The sequence below is a fragment of the Taurulus bubalis genome (genome assembly GCF_910589615.1).
Source record: "Taurulus bubalis genome assembly, chromosome: 19".
NCBI classification, from domain to species: domain Eukaryota; kingdom Metazoa; phylum Chordata; class Actinopteri; order Perciformes; family Cottidae; genus Taurulus; species Taurulus bubalis.
The window spans coordinates 11,895,835-11,910,907 of record NC_136607.1 but is presented as its reverse complement, the minus strand read 5'-3'; the positions used below and the strand labels follow the sequence as shown (position 1 = coordinate 11,910,907).

The 15,073-nt window shown below is 40.2% G+C and overlaps 1 protein-coding gene across 1 annotated transcript; it reads right to left on the bottom strand.

The window, feature by feature from the left end:
• Positions 1–1,162: 1,162 nt before the first annotated feature.
• Positions 1,163–13,291, bottom strand: myo1hb (myosin IHb; the record flags this gene model as incomplete). Its single annotated transcript, XM_079235341.1, has 32 exons — positions 1,163–1,189; positions 1,283–1,382; positions 1,473–1,570; positions 1,963–2,033; positions 2,117–2,252; positions 2,332–2,387; positions 2,781–2,874; positions 3,050–3,133; positions 3,255–3,417; positions 3,504–3,588; positions 3,680–3,748; positions 3,838–3,914; positions 4,013–4,126; positions 4,222–4,339; positions 4,488–4,593; positions 4,684–4,764; positions 5,001–5,047; positions 6,079–6,173; positions 6,290–6,381; positions 6,485–6,565; positions 6,680–6,785; positions 6,853–6,920; positions 7,230–7,349; positions 7,433–7,504; positions 7,609–7,725; positions 7,836–7,934; positions 8,015–8,194; positions 8,325–8,405; positions 8,499–8,697; positions 9,472–9,587; positions 9,985–10,146; positions 13,262–13,291. The coding sequence occupies 32 exons, from the start codon at positions 13,289–13,291 to the stop codon at positions 1,163–1,165; spliced, it is 3,144 nt and encodes a 1,047-aa protein (XP_079091467.1).
• Between the last annotated feature and the right edge of the window lie 1,782 nt (positions 13,292–15,073).

Genomic DNA, 15,073 nt, shown 5'->3' with positions numbered 1-15,073 from the left:
ACCTTTAATGACTGTATATCCTCCCATGACTACCTTTGACAACCTCTCATTACAGAGCTAATCAGTTAAGTTGATCTGCTTTTTTAAGTCATGAGCGTGAAGGTAGCATGCTAATGTGGTAAAATACTCTCAACATATAACACATAAGGACCCAAACAATGGCATTGTGTAGATCTGTAGAATTACAAAATAAATATATTCTGAACAGTTTATGAGGAGAGTTGTCAATCAATCAACATTTTATTACAGACTCAAGGTCCAGATACAGATTCAGACTTTTAACTTGTGTTGTCCAGCAGAGTGTGCTGCAGATTAAGTTACTGCAGAGTCCAATGCTGCCCTCACTGATACAAAAAAATCATAATTTAGAAGACAACAAGTTACACTTTGATGCCTCACATACTTACTTGTTTCATGAACACCCATTTGGCATCCCCTTAAAGTAGAAGGTAAATGGAAATTGTATTCTTTACAGGACTTCATCACAAGAAGTTTGCTGATTTCCCTCAGAGGGTTCATTATCCAGCCTGACAACGATCCCAGAGAGGACCTGCAGGGCCAGCAGTAGGCCAGTAGGGGGAGCTGCTACCTCAGGAGTCTTCTCAGCAAAATATACTTGTGTATAGATTGTTAAGTATCATTTAAAATGTGCTGGTTTTGCTCTGTAATTCCATAATGAACCCCCAATAAATATGTTTCATGCAGTGTCTGTGGTTTAACAGGTTTTTAATGTAACAGTAAAACATGGGTGAGATATTAGAAACATTCATGGCTACAAACACGTGTTTATAATGTTATCATCTACACAGGATTTCAGATACATTTAATAAAAATAAAAAAAGATTACAAGCGCTTCCATTCATATTAAGAATGGTTGATTTCCTTAATCTGAGCTGGGATCAGTTTGACTCCAGACATTGGGAACAAGCAGACCCAATGGTGTTCTGGCTAGGCTCTACTCTTAGTTTTTTGTCTGCTCTACGGAGATATTGGCAGTGTAATGTTTGCATATACATATCATTGGATAACATTGTCATAAAGATGCTAAGGTAAAAATCAGCTGACATGAAACACAATTGGCAACAACCAAGGAGCAGGATTACAGAACAAACACGGCTGTTACTAAAATACGCAGCAACATCATCCCAAATCACTTGCAGCATCATCTGGACTTGGTCCTGGTAGATTCCTAATAAAGAAAGTAAAGACCTTTGTCAGTCGTTGATACAAATAGCAATTGTACGTCGTCCGAACATGATGCTTTGATGAAGTCCGCACTCACCACCATCAAGTGGCCATTCTTTGCCCTGTAGACCATTGACTCCTGACCACTCTTGAAGTCCACAAACCCCTCTCTGCCAGGCTGGATGTCAAACCGCACACTGCAAGCGACAGCAACAGTTTCACATTGAATTAGGCACATCCATCATTTTTGCTTAATTGATATTACGACATAAATGCAGATTCTTTACCTGCCCTGGACCACTTTGATACAGGTCTGCTTGTTGGCAATAAGACTCAGCTTAGTCAGGCCCTCAAACAGGTAGTCACACTGCAGGACCAGATCCCCCTAAAAGAACAAATAGTCTTTCAGTCTTTTCAACTATGGGATTTTATAATATTTGAGCCTTGAAGAAAAACATTCAAAAGGAAACTTTTCATATATGATCTTGTTCTCCGTTGTGGTTTTGAGTATGAGGCAGAGATGCACCAATATTGATATCGGATATCGGTCCAATTCTGATACAAAGGTTTTAGTAAATGTATATCTACCGGAATGTATTTCTTTGTTGCATTTTGTTTTATAAGGTTAAGAGAGCAATTTTTAAGTCAAGCCCGTTGTTTCCTGACACATAAAGGAATGACCCCCGTCTCTCTGAGACATACAGCTTTTTAATGAAACACTGGAATCAGATCAGTGTTGTTTTAGATATTTAATATATGGTCTGTTGGTAGATCTACCTTTTTCTTGTTGTCGTCACATGTAACATGAAGGATCAGGAAGTTGTCACTCAGGTTGCTGACTGACACACCTATAATTAAAAAAATGAACGTGCATGTATCAGCAAGTTTTAATGTGTGTAGCTCTCCCTTCAGATGATGATGCTCATTTTACCTTTCAGAGAGATGTAGTCTATCCGCTGCTTGATCTTGGCCTCCTCCACCAGGTAGGCGGCTTCCTGGGTGAAGATGAGCTGCCGGAGACGAGGCCTGAACCCGTTCCTGTCGTACTTCACCACCGGTACACTGTACTGTGGGACAGACAGACACACACAAGGTCAGAGTGGATAAAAGGACAAAGATGCAAAGTAAATTCCAATGTTAGTTTACCTTGATGTGCTCATGTCGTATCATCTGAAGCACTTTGGCGCTTATGTCTTCTCCATCTTAATAGAATAAGACAAGCTATGAGGGAGGATTTCACACACAAATTGAATACAATAATACGATAATTTCTCAGTAATCCTATTATAACTTGCTTATCAATCTGCAAAATAGTCCATTTACCGGCTCACAAAGTATCTCAGATTGCATAATCAGTTTTTGTTATTTAATTTGAAAATTAAAATGTACTGTTGCTAATTCTTCACCATCTGGAAAGACTTATTCAAAATTATGAAAGCCAAACTCTAGTACTGCTGGAATCAGCAGTCTTCACAGACCACCATAATTATTCAGTATTATCATGTTGTACGTATGCTCTACTTAAAAGTATTAATGCTAAATTCTATATTTATGTATGTACACTCAATGAAAAGAACAAAACTCAGCAGTCTTACTAATTCTGGTGTCCATGAAAGGTCTGCAAACACTGAAGGAGTAGTTTTCTTTCTTCCCTTTGAACATGTAGCTCGTCTGTGCTTTTAACAGAAGCTGGAAACAAGAAAAGCAAAAAAAAAAAAAAAAAGTAAGTCAGTAACTTCCTGTAGTGGATATGTCTGGGACTCAAGTGTTGCCCACAAACACTTTTCTTAATTTAGTTATTTTATATGTAGAATGGATATGTTGTGAGTGCGTGCATTGCGGTTCCTACTACCTACGATCGTACCTGTGCTTTCCTCTGTGGAGTTATTCCTCGGATGTACTTCCGCACCATGAGACGAATGTAGAGCTTCTTCAACAGCTGGGACAACTAGAAAAAACGGTTGACACCTTTTACAGGATGCAGCCATTACCAAAAACCACCAACTTGTGCCCTCATGCATGCAGCCTTATATCCAGAAACAGCTGATGCAAACACATGTATCACCAACCTCCTGCATTATCGGTGGAGGGGTGAGCCAAGAGTCTTTTTCCAAGACTGTTTTGGGAAGGTTGTCCCTCAGACGTGTGAGGTAGTTGTGCCTCACGTACGCCAGGTACTCACTGTTGTCAACGCAGGCCGGCTGATTTCTAGTCATGAAACCTTTAATGAATCTAGAACAAATCAATAGACAGGTAACTTCTTAACATGGACTTCATTAGACTGTATTATCATCTCCTTTGTCGTCGTGTGAACTTACTTCTTGATGACCTTGACAGCCCATGCCCTCTTGTCACGCTCCTTTCTGGCCAGCAGACCTCTCCAGCAGGTCTCAATCTTAGTGGCTATTTAGAAAAGATAAAGTAATAACAAGTAATATCTTTAAAAGCTTTTGGAGCTTTTAGTTAATGCCTCAGTGTGCATTTTGACACTCACCAGCCTCTTTCTGTTTCAGGTAGTCTCCTTTCACTCTGTAGCCTTTGTACTTGGCCTGAATCCTTGTCGCTGCAACAATGACAGTTCCAGTTCCACCCTCAGGAGCAATAGGACGCTTGATGTAGAATTGCAAGTAAATGTACAGAACAACATCTCACCTAGCTTGTGTTTGCAGACCTGGAAGGTGTCTTCTGTTGCAAACAGAGTTCTAGGGTGCCGGATGAAGATTTTTGTCCTTGAGGGGAAAAGACAATCGGTGAGAAGTTCCTGTTTCTCTTCCAGGTGAACCCTTCATAGACGGTCCATGGCTTCTATACAGTACCGATTGCCTACCTGCCCATCTTGTACTCATCAGGTTTGTAGCCCAGATGTTTGATGAGGCACCGCACGCCTTCTGCTGCCGTACCTTTCCAGTTGGGCCAGGTGTCAGGACACAGAGCCTTATACCTGAGCACAGAAGAAGACCCCAGAATCACACGCAGCTTTATACTTGATAAGAATAACAGCAACAACAATGAATTAGTGAAAGTGTGCTTAGTTACCTCTGGAGAAATATCTCGTATTTGCGTCGGTAAGCAAATCCAGCACGTCTGACCCTCAGATGCTCCATCAGCCCCAGGTACTTCACCTGATGTCTCACCAACACGTCATCAAAGCGTCCTGAAGGGGATATCAAAGAGTTCAGGGGTCAACGATGTCTTGACTAACTGTATCTGCTGGCTGACTGCAGGCTGATCATACAGTAAAAAGCATTAGCTCAGCTTGGTCTCTAGGGTCTTTTCAGAAGTCGAGGACTTTTGGGACGCACCTGGCTGCTTGGCTTCATTGGGTTTAATGCAGCGGACGTACCAGGGCTCTTTGGACATTAGGATCTCAGTCAAGCCCACTAGGCTGCTCTTAAACTGAGTCGCCACCTGGAGACTCACAGGAAAGGTGTCAATGGTTTGTTAATAGTAGTTGTGGAAATCAAGTCATTGAACGTCATCATCTGAATCGTTCCTTACAGTTTCAGGTCTCCTCTTGCTGTCCGGTTCAGAAGAAGGAAAACAGTGTTTGATAATAGCGTTCTTGGACTGTCGCATGACCTAAAGGAGAAAAGGAAAACTATATAAGCATCCAACATGTCAGACAAAACAGTGTACACCATAAATAATGCTGTAATGTTAGGGTGCTTTACTTTTTTGTTTATGTTCAGTTCTATATTGGCATTGTTGTTTGTAGGACTAGAGGATATCAGAAGTTATACGGTAGATTCAGTACAAATATTTTAAGGCATTCGTGTATCACCTGGTTTCATACTTTTCAAATTAAATGAAATTACCTCTTTCCCATTTCGATACAAGAGATCATTGTTTTTGTCCAAGAATCCTGAAAGTTTTAAGAACAAAGCAAAACTTTGAAATAGCAAAAAGTACAGTATTTATTTTGGCAACAACACATTCTTCCTTTTAAAAATGTAAAGTTTAATTCAGAAGAAATTCAATTAAAATAATCTATACATTTCACCAAAAATCCCTTTTTCATGCATGTTCATAATTTTTCATGAATATATTTGTCTTTATGTATATTCTTGGGGAATTTTAATTTTGTCATTTTTGTTTTTGTTGTGTGACCTTTGACCCTGCCACATCCAGTGAGCTAGCGAGGCTGAGCAGAGGTGAATCCATAATAGTGCTCTGTTAAATAGTGATGTAAACTTGATTAAAAAAACACTAAACAGTGGCACAATACTTACTTTCTATGAATCTGATGATATTGTGTAGTTTAATCGTCCTTGAAGGTTTTTACAGCACTTCGTTATAACATGTTTACCAATCTCAAGCTAGGCTACTCGTTTTGACCCATGTTGGATCCCATGTTATTTCTTTGGCTCGTTTGTTATTTCGAGACATTGTGTTATGGGTAACGTTAAGCTTGTGCCATGTCAAGTTTAAATTACATTTTATTAATTAGAAAAATTGTAATGGTGGGGGGAAATATTGTCACTTTTATGCTAATTTTTCAAAATGACACAATAGTATTTGAAAGTGATTTACTGCATATATTGAGAAATGAAAATGTGATGTACTTAATGGCACACAAAAATTGTGAGAGCACTTGTTCATGACTTCATGAGTCTTCTCTATTTGTGCTGCTGTACATTTTAGGAATTAAAATTACATTTCATTTAGCTGATGCTTTTATCCAAAGCGACTTACAATACGTGCATTGGTTGAATGCAGTTATTGTAAGTACAAACTCAGAACAACAAGAATCAAGAAAGTACAATTTCTTCAAGAAAACCAAACTACAAAGTGCTATAAGTAAGTGCCATTTAAGTAATAGGCATTTAAGGAATAGGCCGCGGTTCATTTAATGGCATTGTCTCAGACAACGTACAGAGGTATAACGTCTCTCACCTACAACACAGTATGTAACCTCCCCAGCGTAGTGCAAGAGGCGAAAGTCTCCTCTGTCCATTGTTTTCCTTGTCTTTTGGTCTGCAAGTTTATGTCTGCAGCAAGGGGACAGTTAGTGGAGCTTAATAAGATATTTATGGTCATGCAATGTGTTGGTCTCAATATGCGAAGACAATGTGCACTTTTCTTGAAAGGAAACTGTAGAGCTCACGTGACAAAGTGAGGGTGACCACCAATCGTTTCCTCCATCTTCTCTAGGAAGGTGAGATCTGTGGCCTCTCCAGGACGTAAACATTCCTCGTCCTATGTGAGAGGACAAGCATCAATAATGCAGTGCATACTGTTTTAGTTTATAAAGGCGTACTATATGTTTGTTTTTTGGAGGAGCATAACGCAATAACTTTACCAATAAAGATATGATTCCTCTGTGTTTCTCCTCCACGAGATCACAGATTATCTTGTTGTTGAAAAATGGCACTGGTTCCCACTGTGGAAAAAACAAAAAGCATTTGTGGCTGAGAATCAGTTTTTCCTGTGAGTTTTATTTCTGCACTGTGAGCCACAAATGACAATAACATATAAGGATTAATAGCGTTATTACTTCAATCCCTTCCATCTCGTACTCCTCCTGCTCTGACTTGAGGGTCAGCTGGATGAAAAGCTGCTGCAGCTTCTCGTTGCAGTAGTTGATGCAAAACTGCTCAAAGCTAAAATAAGTATAAGTTAGTATCGTATTTTTCATTTCAGAATCAGCTCATTTGTGTGGGATCTCACCTGTTCACGTAGAAAACCTCAAAACCATAGATATCCAACAGACCAATTACTGTTTTCCTGGAGGAATCCTACAGATGGTTTACACATGGAAAATGTATGATTTTGTGAAGCCAGACCTCTTAGGAGAAATTCAACCTCATATGTTGGTGTTTTTAAACCAATCAAATTACATTGTAGGGGGAAAAATCTGCCCAAAGTCAAATTTGGCAGATGTGCTGTTACCGGAATTGGGTGTTTTCAGACTCACAACCAATCAAATGGCTGCCTCGGGGTTGCTAAAATCTCATTACCCCAATTTACTCCCCATTTATGTGATCTTTATGAGACAGGTCTGGCTAGGCAAGATTAGAAAGAGAGAATAATGCTTTTTTTCTCACCTTGTTAACTAAAGATTCATTGATCTTGTTGACCAGCCAGTTAAAAGTGCGGCCATAGATTGCTTTGGCGAGGGCGTCCCTGGCATATACTGCATGGTCCACAGAGAAGGGACTAAACACCTTTAACATCAGAATAATGTAGATGATTTACTACACGCAAGTTAAACATATTTTATACTTAAAAATCATATAAGTCAAGTCACCTCCTCTGTTTTGGCTTCAATCTTCCTGTGGGTTAAGCCCTGTTGTAGCACCTGACTAGGAATCCCCAGCAACTGCACAGAAAATACAAGCAAAAACATGTAGCACCAAATCTCTTCCTGGTCTCCATCAGAACATTGCATGGAGACGTATAAAGTGTTTTTTGAGTCGGGCTCACCTTTGACACCCAGTGCATCTCCTGGTTGTTGTTGTTGAGAGAGGCGTACCCTCGAGCATCCGCTTCAAACTTGATATTTCCCAGATGGAGCACACTAGCAATTATTCCAAACAAGTGCTGCGTTTACACCCAGAAAGAAATACTTCATTAATCAGCAGCAACATGTATTGTTCATAGTTTAAAAAAAGCTTTGTCCATGTTTGTAAAGATCTACTGTTACGCCTCACCTCAATGTCACTCTCACTGAACTTTATGACAGAGAGGGCTCTCCGCACCATCTTCCAGTCACTTTTATCATTGATAGAGCTAACTTTGGCACAATCACCCTGAAGAAGAAAATGTCTGAGTTAAGAAGTTTTTGTTGCACCCAATATAAGAAGTGTTTTGTTTATTTTTTTCCACTGACCTGCACCAGGTAACGATATTTCTGGCAGTTTCTCTCCAGGCCGAGCCAGCGGAGCAGCTCTTCCTCTCCTCCCTCCACCAGCTCATAGAAGATGTGGAAGTTTCTCTCTCCGTGGTTCTGGTGGACCACACGGGACTTCTCCAGCAGGTAACTCAGGATGTGGCCACCAACCGCACCCCCCTGAGAGCAAAAGCTAAGTATTAACCCTTAGTCAGTCCTTGGTGTGACCCTTTAGGTCATTACATTGCTGTGTTATATTATCCTGACATTGTATTTTGGACTGTAATGTAGTGAAAATATTTCAGTCCACCTGGTGGTCAAACTGGATGTCCATGTATTTCCCAAAGCGGCTTGAGTTGTCATTCTTTAGGGTTTTGGCGTTTCCGAAAGCCTTGATGGTGTAAACCAAAATGCCATTAAATGCCTTTAAAATCATGTTATACTAATAATCCTAGGCATTTGTACACATAACCATGTCACTGACCTCAAGCACTGGGTTGGAGAGAAGCAGCCTGTCACGGACGTTGTTCAGGAGTTTGGTGTTTGGACAGCTGACGGCGTAGAATTGCAGGATTTTCTTGGAGGCCTCGGTCTTGCCGGCCCCACTCTCCCCTGAGATCAGGATGAAGTGGTTGTTGAACTCGGACAGCATGGTGCGGAAGACGTTGTCTGCCAGTGCATAACTGAAAGTACAGTAATAGGTCAAAGTCAGCCCTGAAGTCAGACTCGGCAAAGAGTACTTTTTTGATTTATTGCTGAACACAATGTAGTGTTCAACACTCCTATTTAAGTTATAAATTAAATTTCTCTCTTCCTTCACAAGAGGCCAAAAACTTAACTTCATATCGCTGCAATGCCTTTATTGGATAGCTAGCTGACAGTGGAAAGATGAAGGGAAATGAGGCGAGAGAGAGATTGAGCATGACCTGCAACAAAGGCCTGCGGTCGTTGTGGTTCATGGTTGGCACCTGAACTGCTTGAGCACCATGACGCCTTGCATTTATAATTCATTCATTCTTGTGTCACATTGACATCCTTTCTTCTCCTTCTAATGTGATAATGTTTCATGCAATTGAAAGTGGTACTTAGATACAGCAGTACTTTTAGCTTAATGCTAATGTCAGCATGCTAACGAACTCACAAGATCTCGCACATGACAATGCTGATTTTTAGCTCGTAAATGGTTTATCATGTTCACATCTTAGTTTGCTCATTAGCACTCATTAAAACACAAAGTACAGCAAAGAATATGATTATCTGTAGTTTTTCAGGTTTTGCTTTGGTGAAATCATAATTTTAACCTGATAATAGAACTAGATGAAAAGTCAGTAGGTTTCATGCTTTGGGAAACATACATTTCTTGATATTATTTGTATTTCTGGATAAAATAACAATCCATCCATCTCACTGTATGCTAATACACAACATACATAAATACAACATTTAAACAATCTTACATATGTGGTGGCAGCTCAAAGAAGTTCACACCCATGTAGGTATCCATTTGCTTCTTGCTGTAGATATCGAACTCTTTATATGGGTTGACCGTCACCAAGAGAGTTCCAACGTAGGTCTGCAGGGAAAGACGACGAGAGGAAGTCATGTTCTGCAACTCTTGCACATTTAATAATACAGGACATTGTTTTTCTCAAGCAATAAATGACGTTAAAGGAAAGCTTCCAGCAGTGTGGTGTGTATGTATCACTCTGCTGATAAGTAATTCTGTTCCTCTTATCAAAAGCAATACGTTTGGTTAATCACTTGTTATGACCTCATGGACACCGGTGACTTTTAGATTGCTCACTGTGCAAATGGAAAGAACAGGAGCTGCTGCTTCAGCAACACAAGGTACCTTATTCAGCAGAAGCAGCATTAGGACCTCGTTGGGTTGAAGGTCGAGGGCGTGAAGTTTAATTAGAGTAACAGAACAAGTCGGGTTATACAACATTACACCACACAGGAAGACTCACGTAAATGAGATTCTCATGGAAGCGTTTCCTCAGGTTGTCCAGGAAGGCACTCTCGCTTGTGTAGGCGTCCAGCAGAACAAAATCCTGGATGCCCACGCGATCCCGGGCTGTCAGGGAGGCCTCCATGTTCCTCAGCATCTGGTTACAGCGCTCCTCCAGGCTCTGCACCCGAGCAGGAACACATCCGTGTCAAGGAAACAAGGTATTGCAATACAACAAAGTGAAATGTCAAAACTGTATTTTTCACTTCATGAGACCTTGATAACACAATGTAGTTCTCTCTTTTTTTTAAAGCTCCAGATATGATGTTATTTTTGGCCCAGTTCTCATTCAAGACCAGGCCTATACATCCCATCCTTTTCCTGTGTGTCCTGTTTTCCCCAAACGTTATCTGTTTTTGTTCAGTTTGTCACCACTCAAGAACACATGCTCACAATCATGGATGATCTGGGATGTATTTTTCTGTTTTCCGTTTGTCCCTATACTGTATCTGTGACTTCCAGTCAGAGCCATTAGTGGCCTTGGCTGCATCCTTCATTCACGTGACCAATCTAAATTCTGCCATCACTATCTAATCTGCTTCCTTGCTCTCTAAAAAGCCATCAGTTTTGTTCAGGAGAACCGAACAAACAAGCAATACCTACCAGAAGCGTCACATAGTCCACGGTTTAATACAAGATGAAACAATATCTGACACCAATAAATACTTAATAGAGTGGAATCTAGAAGTAATTACAGTCAATTTAATATGTATAAACACAGGAAATGATCTGCCACTTAAAGATACTCAACTGAAGAAGTGCCAGGTAAAATAATCAGCCAACTCAATGCACTTTAATTACGGTGCCATGAAAGAGCCACCCGGTATTACGCCTCAGTAGTTTGGCTCTCATCACTGCCAAGTTGACCTGTCACCGGAGTAACTGACACTCACAGATCATTCTCCAGTAAAACAGGCAGATGCTCTACTGACCCAGCAGAAATTCACAGCAAAGTGTCACAATTCATCATTTCCCGAAAAACCACACGTGAGCATCAAAATGTTCAACTACGTTTTGCAGGAAAAAGTTGAAAAAGTTACTTTTTTACTTACCCTTTAGGTCCCTGATATGTATGTGAGTGTGCATCTGTAACTATTCTGAACTGAACATCTGGTTTTATTGAGGGAAAGGACAGTAGTATGACAGGAAACACTGAAAGATAACAGTCTCCACTTCCCTCAATAGGAAACCATCAATAATGTAGTGAGGTCACAACATAGGAAGCAAATCTAATTTGAAATGTGTGTGTGTGTGTGTGTGTGTGTGTGTGTGTGTGTGTGTGTGTGTGTGTGTGTGTGTGTGTGTGTGTGCGTGTGTGCGTGCGTGCGTGAACATAAATAAGTTAATTGGAGATGTTACCTCATGACCGTTAAATGTGTGTAACTTTTCAATGAATGGGGATTTCAAATCTAAATCACGTAGAGTAGAAGGGTAGATTATTTGGGAAAGGCTGTGATCTTGCAAATCAATTCAAAAGACTCCATGATCTTAAAAAAACATGTTAAGATTATAGGCTTCAAGAAGGGAAACCAGGCAAAAAGAACAAATATTTTTATAGGACAACTACTTTATTTCGAGAATGTACTGTAATTGTTCTACATGAATGTTGCCACTCCATATATTTATCAACATTTAATATTATTTGTATATTTTACATAGCAATTAATGCAACATAAAGCTGTAAATTCAGCACATAAATTACCCTCATTGGCCAGAACACAATACGGATTAGTCTGCTTTTGGATTTACACAACATAAGAGAAAAGTCAAACAATTGGTAGCAGCACTGTAATATGAGAAATTAAGGTATTTTGAAATATGCTTCTAAATAACTAACGCACCTTTAACAATAGAGGCGTAAGGTATGACCTAAAATAAATAACAGCAGTACCTATAAAGCTAGGGACCAAATGCTTGTTCTAATTTATCACAGAGATAGTCTCACCAAAAACATTTCACCATGTGTCTGTAAATCACACCTGAAGAAAGCCTTCTGACACGCCAAGTGTTCGTTGATTAATTTGGTGTTGTTATCAAGGCTCTACATGTCTCACATCAAATGCAAAAAGTAAACAAAAGTGGTAAAGCCGCAAGCCCGCTAGCTCGCTCTCAGACACTCTGCCCTGTTGTTGGCAGTCTGTGGGTGTCTGTGTGTGCAGGCTGTTGGCCGGGCACAAAGTGCAGGGCAGAGATTTTCTGCCATTCCAAGGAAACGTGACCTTTGCTGAACAAACAGCAGATGGTAAAACAACACTAAACTGGAAGAGATTTAGCAGTTTTGCTGAAGGAAAGAGCAACAAGATGAGATGTGGCTTTTCTTGGCTATACATTGACATCAGATGTAAAATGGGCAGTGCTCAAGACTTTAAGATATAAACAGAGATTGCATAGATAAGGTAACACACACAAAAAATCCAATGTGAATAACTACAATAAACATCAAATGTTGATGTCAGGCTTCAGCGGAACAGGAAAGTCTATCTGACCCGGAGACCATCACCTGAGAGGGCGCTCCATTGTCCCTGTCTATGCAGTATGGTGCAGGATCCTGTTACGCAGCCGCAAAGTGGCCGTTAGGCTCCTGAAAGAGATAGCGCTCCTCGTGGGCCATTGACGGACACCACACATCACCCAGGGCAACACACATTTAGGGGGCTCCAGGTGTCTAGAGAAACCTGACCGTCACAGGCCTCCATCACACCGGTCAGGTCCAGTACCTCCTCTGTTGCTACTGTTTCACACAAGCTTACAGTCACATGCTATGAACCCTGTTTGGCTATTTTTGCGACGCTGAATTGATGAACATAAAGTAGTAAAATATGGTTAGCTTTTATTGAAAGCAGCATTCTTCTTTTTTTCGGCCACTCTGGGTCAGTGAAACAAACTGAACGCACAACATTCACATATTATGTGCTCTATTTCCTCCAGCAAATACAGGGCAACATTAGCATTTATTTTGGAGTCGTGTTTTACGTAACCTAACATCAAATATTCACTGTTTTTGCTATTTTAGTTACAGATAGTTATTTGATTAATGAACATATTGAGAAGTGCAGCTTTAAAGCCATTACTTCATTTGAATTTTAACATTTTACTTATTGGGACATCCTCACAGAGGTAATACCTGTATTTTCTTGTATTCAACAAGAAGGAAAATATGACCTGAGATGCTTAAAATCATCTTAAAGTACAACAGAATTGCAAGCAAGATACAAAAGCCATCTTCATGTAATTACCTCCTTTACTTCCAAAGCCATGTGTGTCATGTTTGAATCCGTCTTGTGTGATGAACCTGAGAAATCCAAATAACTTTGAGCTTCAATCCTCCAGGTGGACAACTCAGACAAACACGCCCTGTGATGGCTGTGTTAGTAGCCGTAGAGTTCTTCCATAGTGGAGCCTCTCTAAATCAGCAGGTACTTCACCAAGAATCTACTGCCTCCTTGCCTCCTCTGCTGCTCAGGTTTGCATCGGCCCCTGATTCAAATACTGGGTCGTAGCAGGCCCGTTATCCAGACTTGTGGCAGAGCGGCTGGAGAGGAGGAAGAGGATGAGGAGGAGTGTGGCACTGCTGCTTCCTGCCTGGCGTCCCTGTAATGTAGGTAACGAGGCAGTAATGAGCTACCTGGCTCTGGGCTGGTTAAACATTCATGGAGCACCGGCAGCAAACATTCATTCAGCGCTTCACCTGAGTGTTGAACAGCTACTCCATGTGTTTAAGGAAGAGTGTGTGTGTGTGTGTGTGTGTGTGCGTGTGTGTGTGTGTGTGTGTGTGTGTGTGTGTGTGTGTGTGTGTGTGTGTGCGTGCATATTTCCGTGTGTGTGTGCGTACATGCACGTGTGTAATACAAGGATGGTGTAACTCTATCCTCCCAGAGACCCGTCCTCACCCTCCTCCCCACAAAATTACAGCACAGGTATTCGATTACTGATCTTTGATTAGGCAGATGCATTTCAAACTAATTACTAGCTGCTCATTAGAGCCATAACGACGAGTCCAGTTTTGGATCATACTGTAGATTCGGAGACACCACCTGTCAAAATCACAGATTATTTCAGAACTGCATGTGCTGCTGTGATGCATTCTGTTTTCAACGAAAGCTTTTGAGTTAAACCTCAATTCAAAAATTAAATATGTATTCAAATAATTCATCTGTAACATGGAACTGAACTGATTTTATGTATCATACTTTCAATAAACATCCACAACATAGCATTTTTTAATGTCTGCTTTTAAATTGTGGAGTGCAAACAGGAAATGTGGAGATAGACAACAGATAAAGATAGATCATTATACTTTTAGTACTATATTTGTTTTATTTTTGTATTGATATCACAATAATACAACATTGTACCCTTGTGCTTCTACCTCATCTTTGTCTTGTAAGTCAATCGTGACAGGCCTGTGGGCAGCGTAGCATTGCCCTCTCATTCCGTCTGTTTAAAATTTAACATTGTGCTTCCTGTAAGCATCAACAAAGGCATCTTACGTTACGTAGATTAGCACAAAATGCACGGTGACATAAGAGAGCATGCTGGAAAAATGACCATTCACATAATGCAATCCATTATGCAAATACTGAGAGGTTTCAAGAATCTACTCAGTGATGAGCTGTCTTATTGATTTACACTCATGGAAAACCAGGTATCATTTGACGGCAACACCTCATATCTCAACAAGCCATTCCTATGTGTTTGGCACATGTTGGTTTATGTTGGTGTATGTAACTTCTGCTTGAAAAGATAATATTTACATTATGTTTGCCCTCCATCTATGAAAAACAGAAAGTTGTACTGTATTAGATACTTGCTATTTTAATTATATGTTTTACCGGATTGAGACTAAATCAAAAGAGGACTCAGCGGCTGATAATAAGAGATGCTTTATGACTTAAAATATGTATTGTTTTTATATCCGAGCCAATTTGATATGTGAGCTGTGGTACCGAAGAAAAAAAGAAATAAGCAGTTTTCAATACCTTTCTATTGTGAGCATAAACACATACAACAGAACTAGCTGTTCCTTTTCAATACTTTGAGTATTCAGA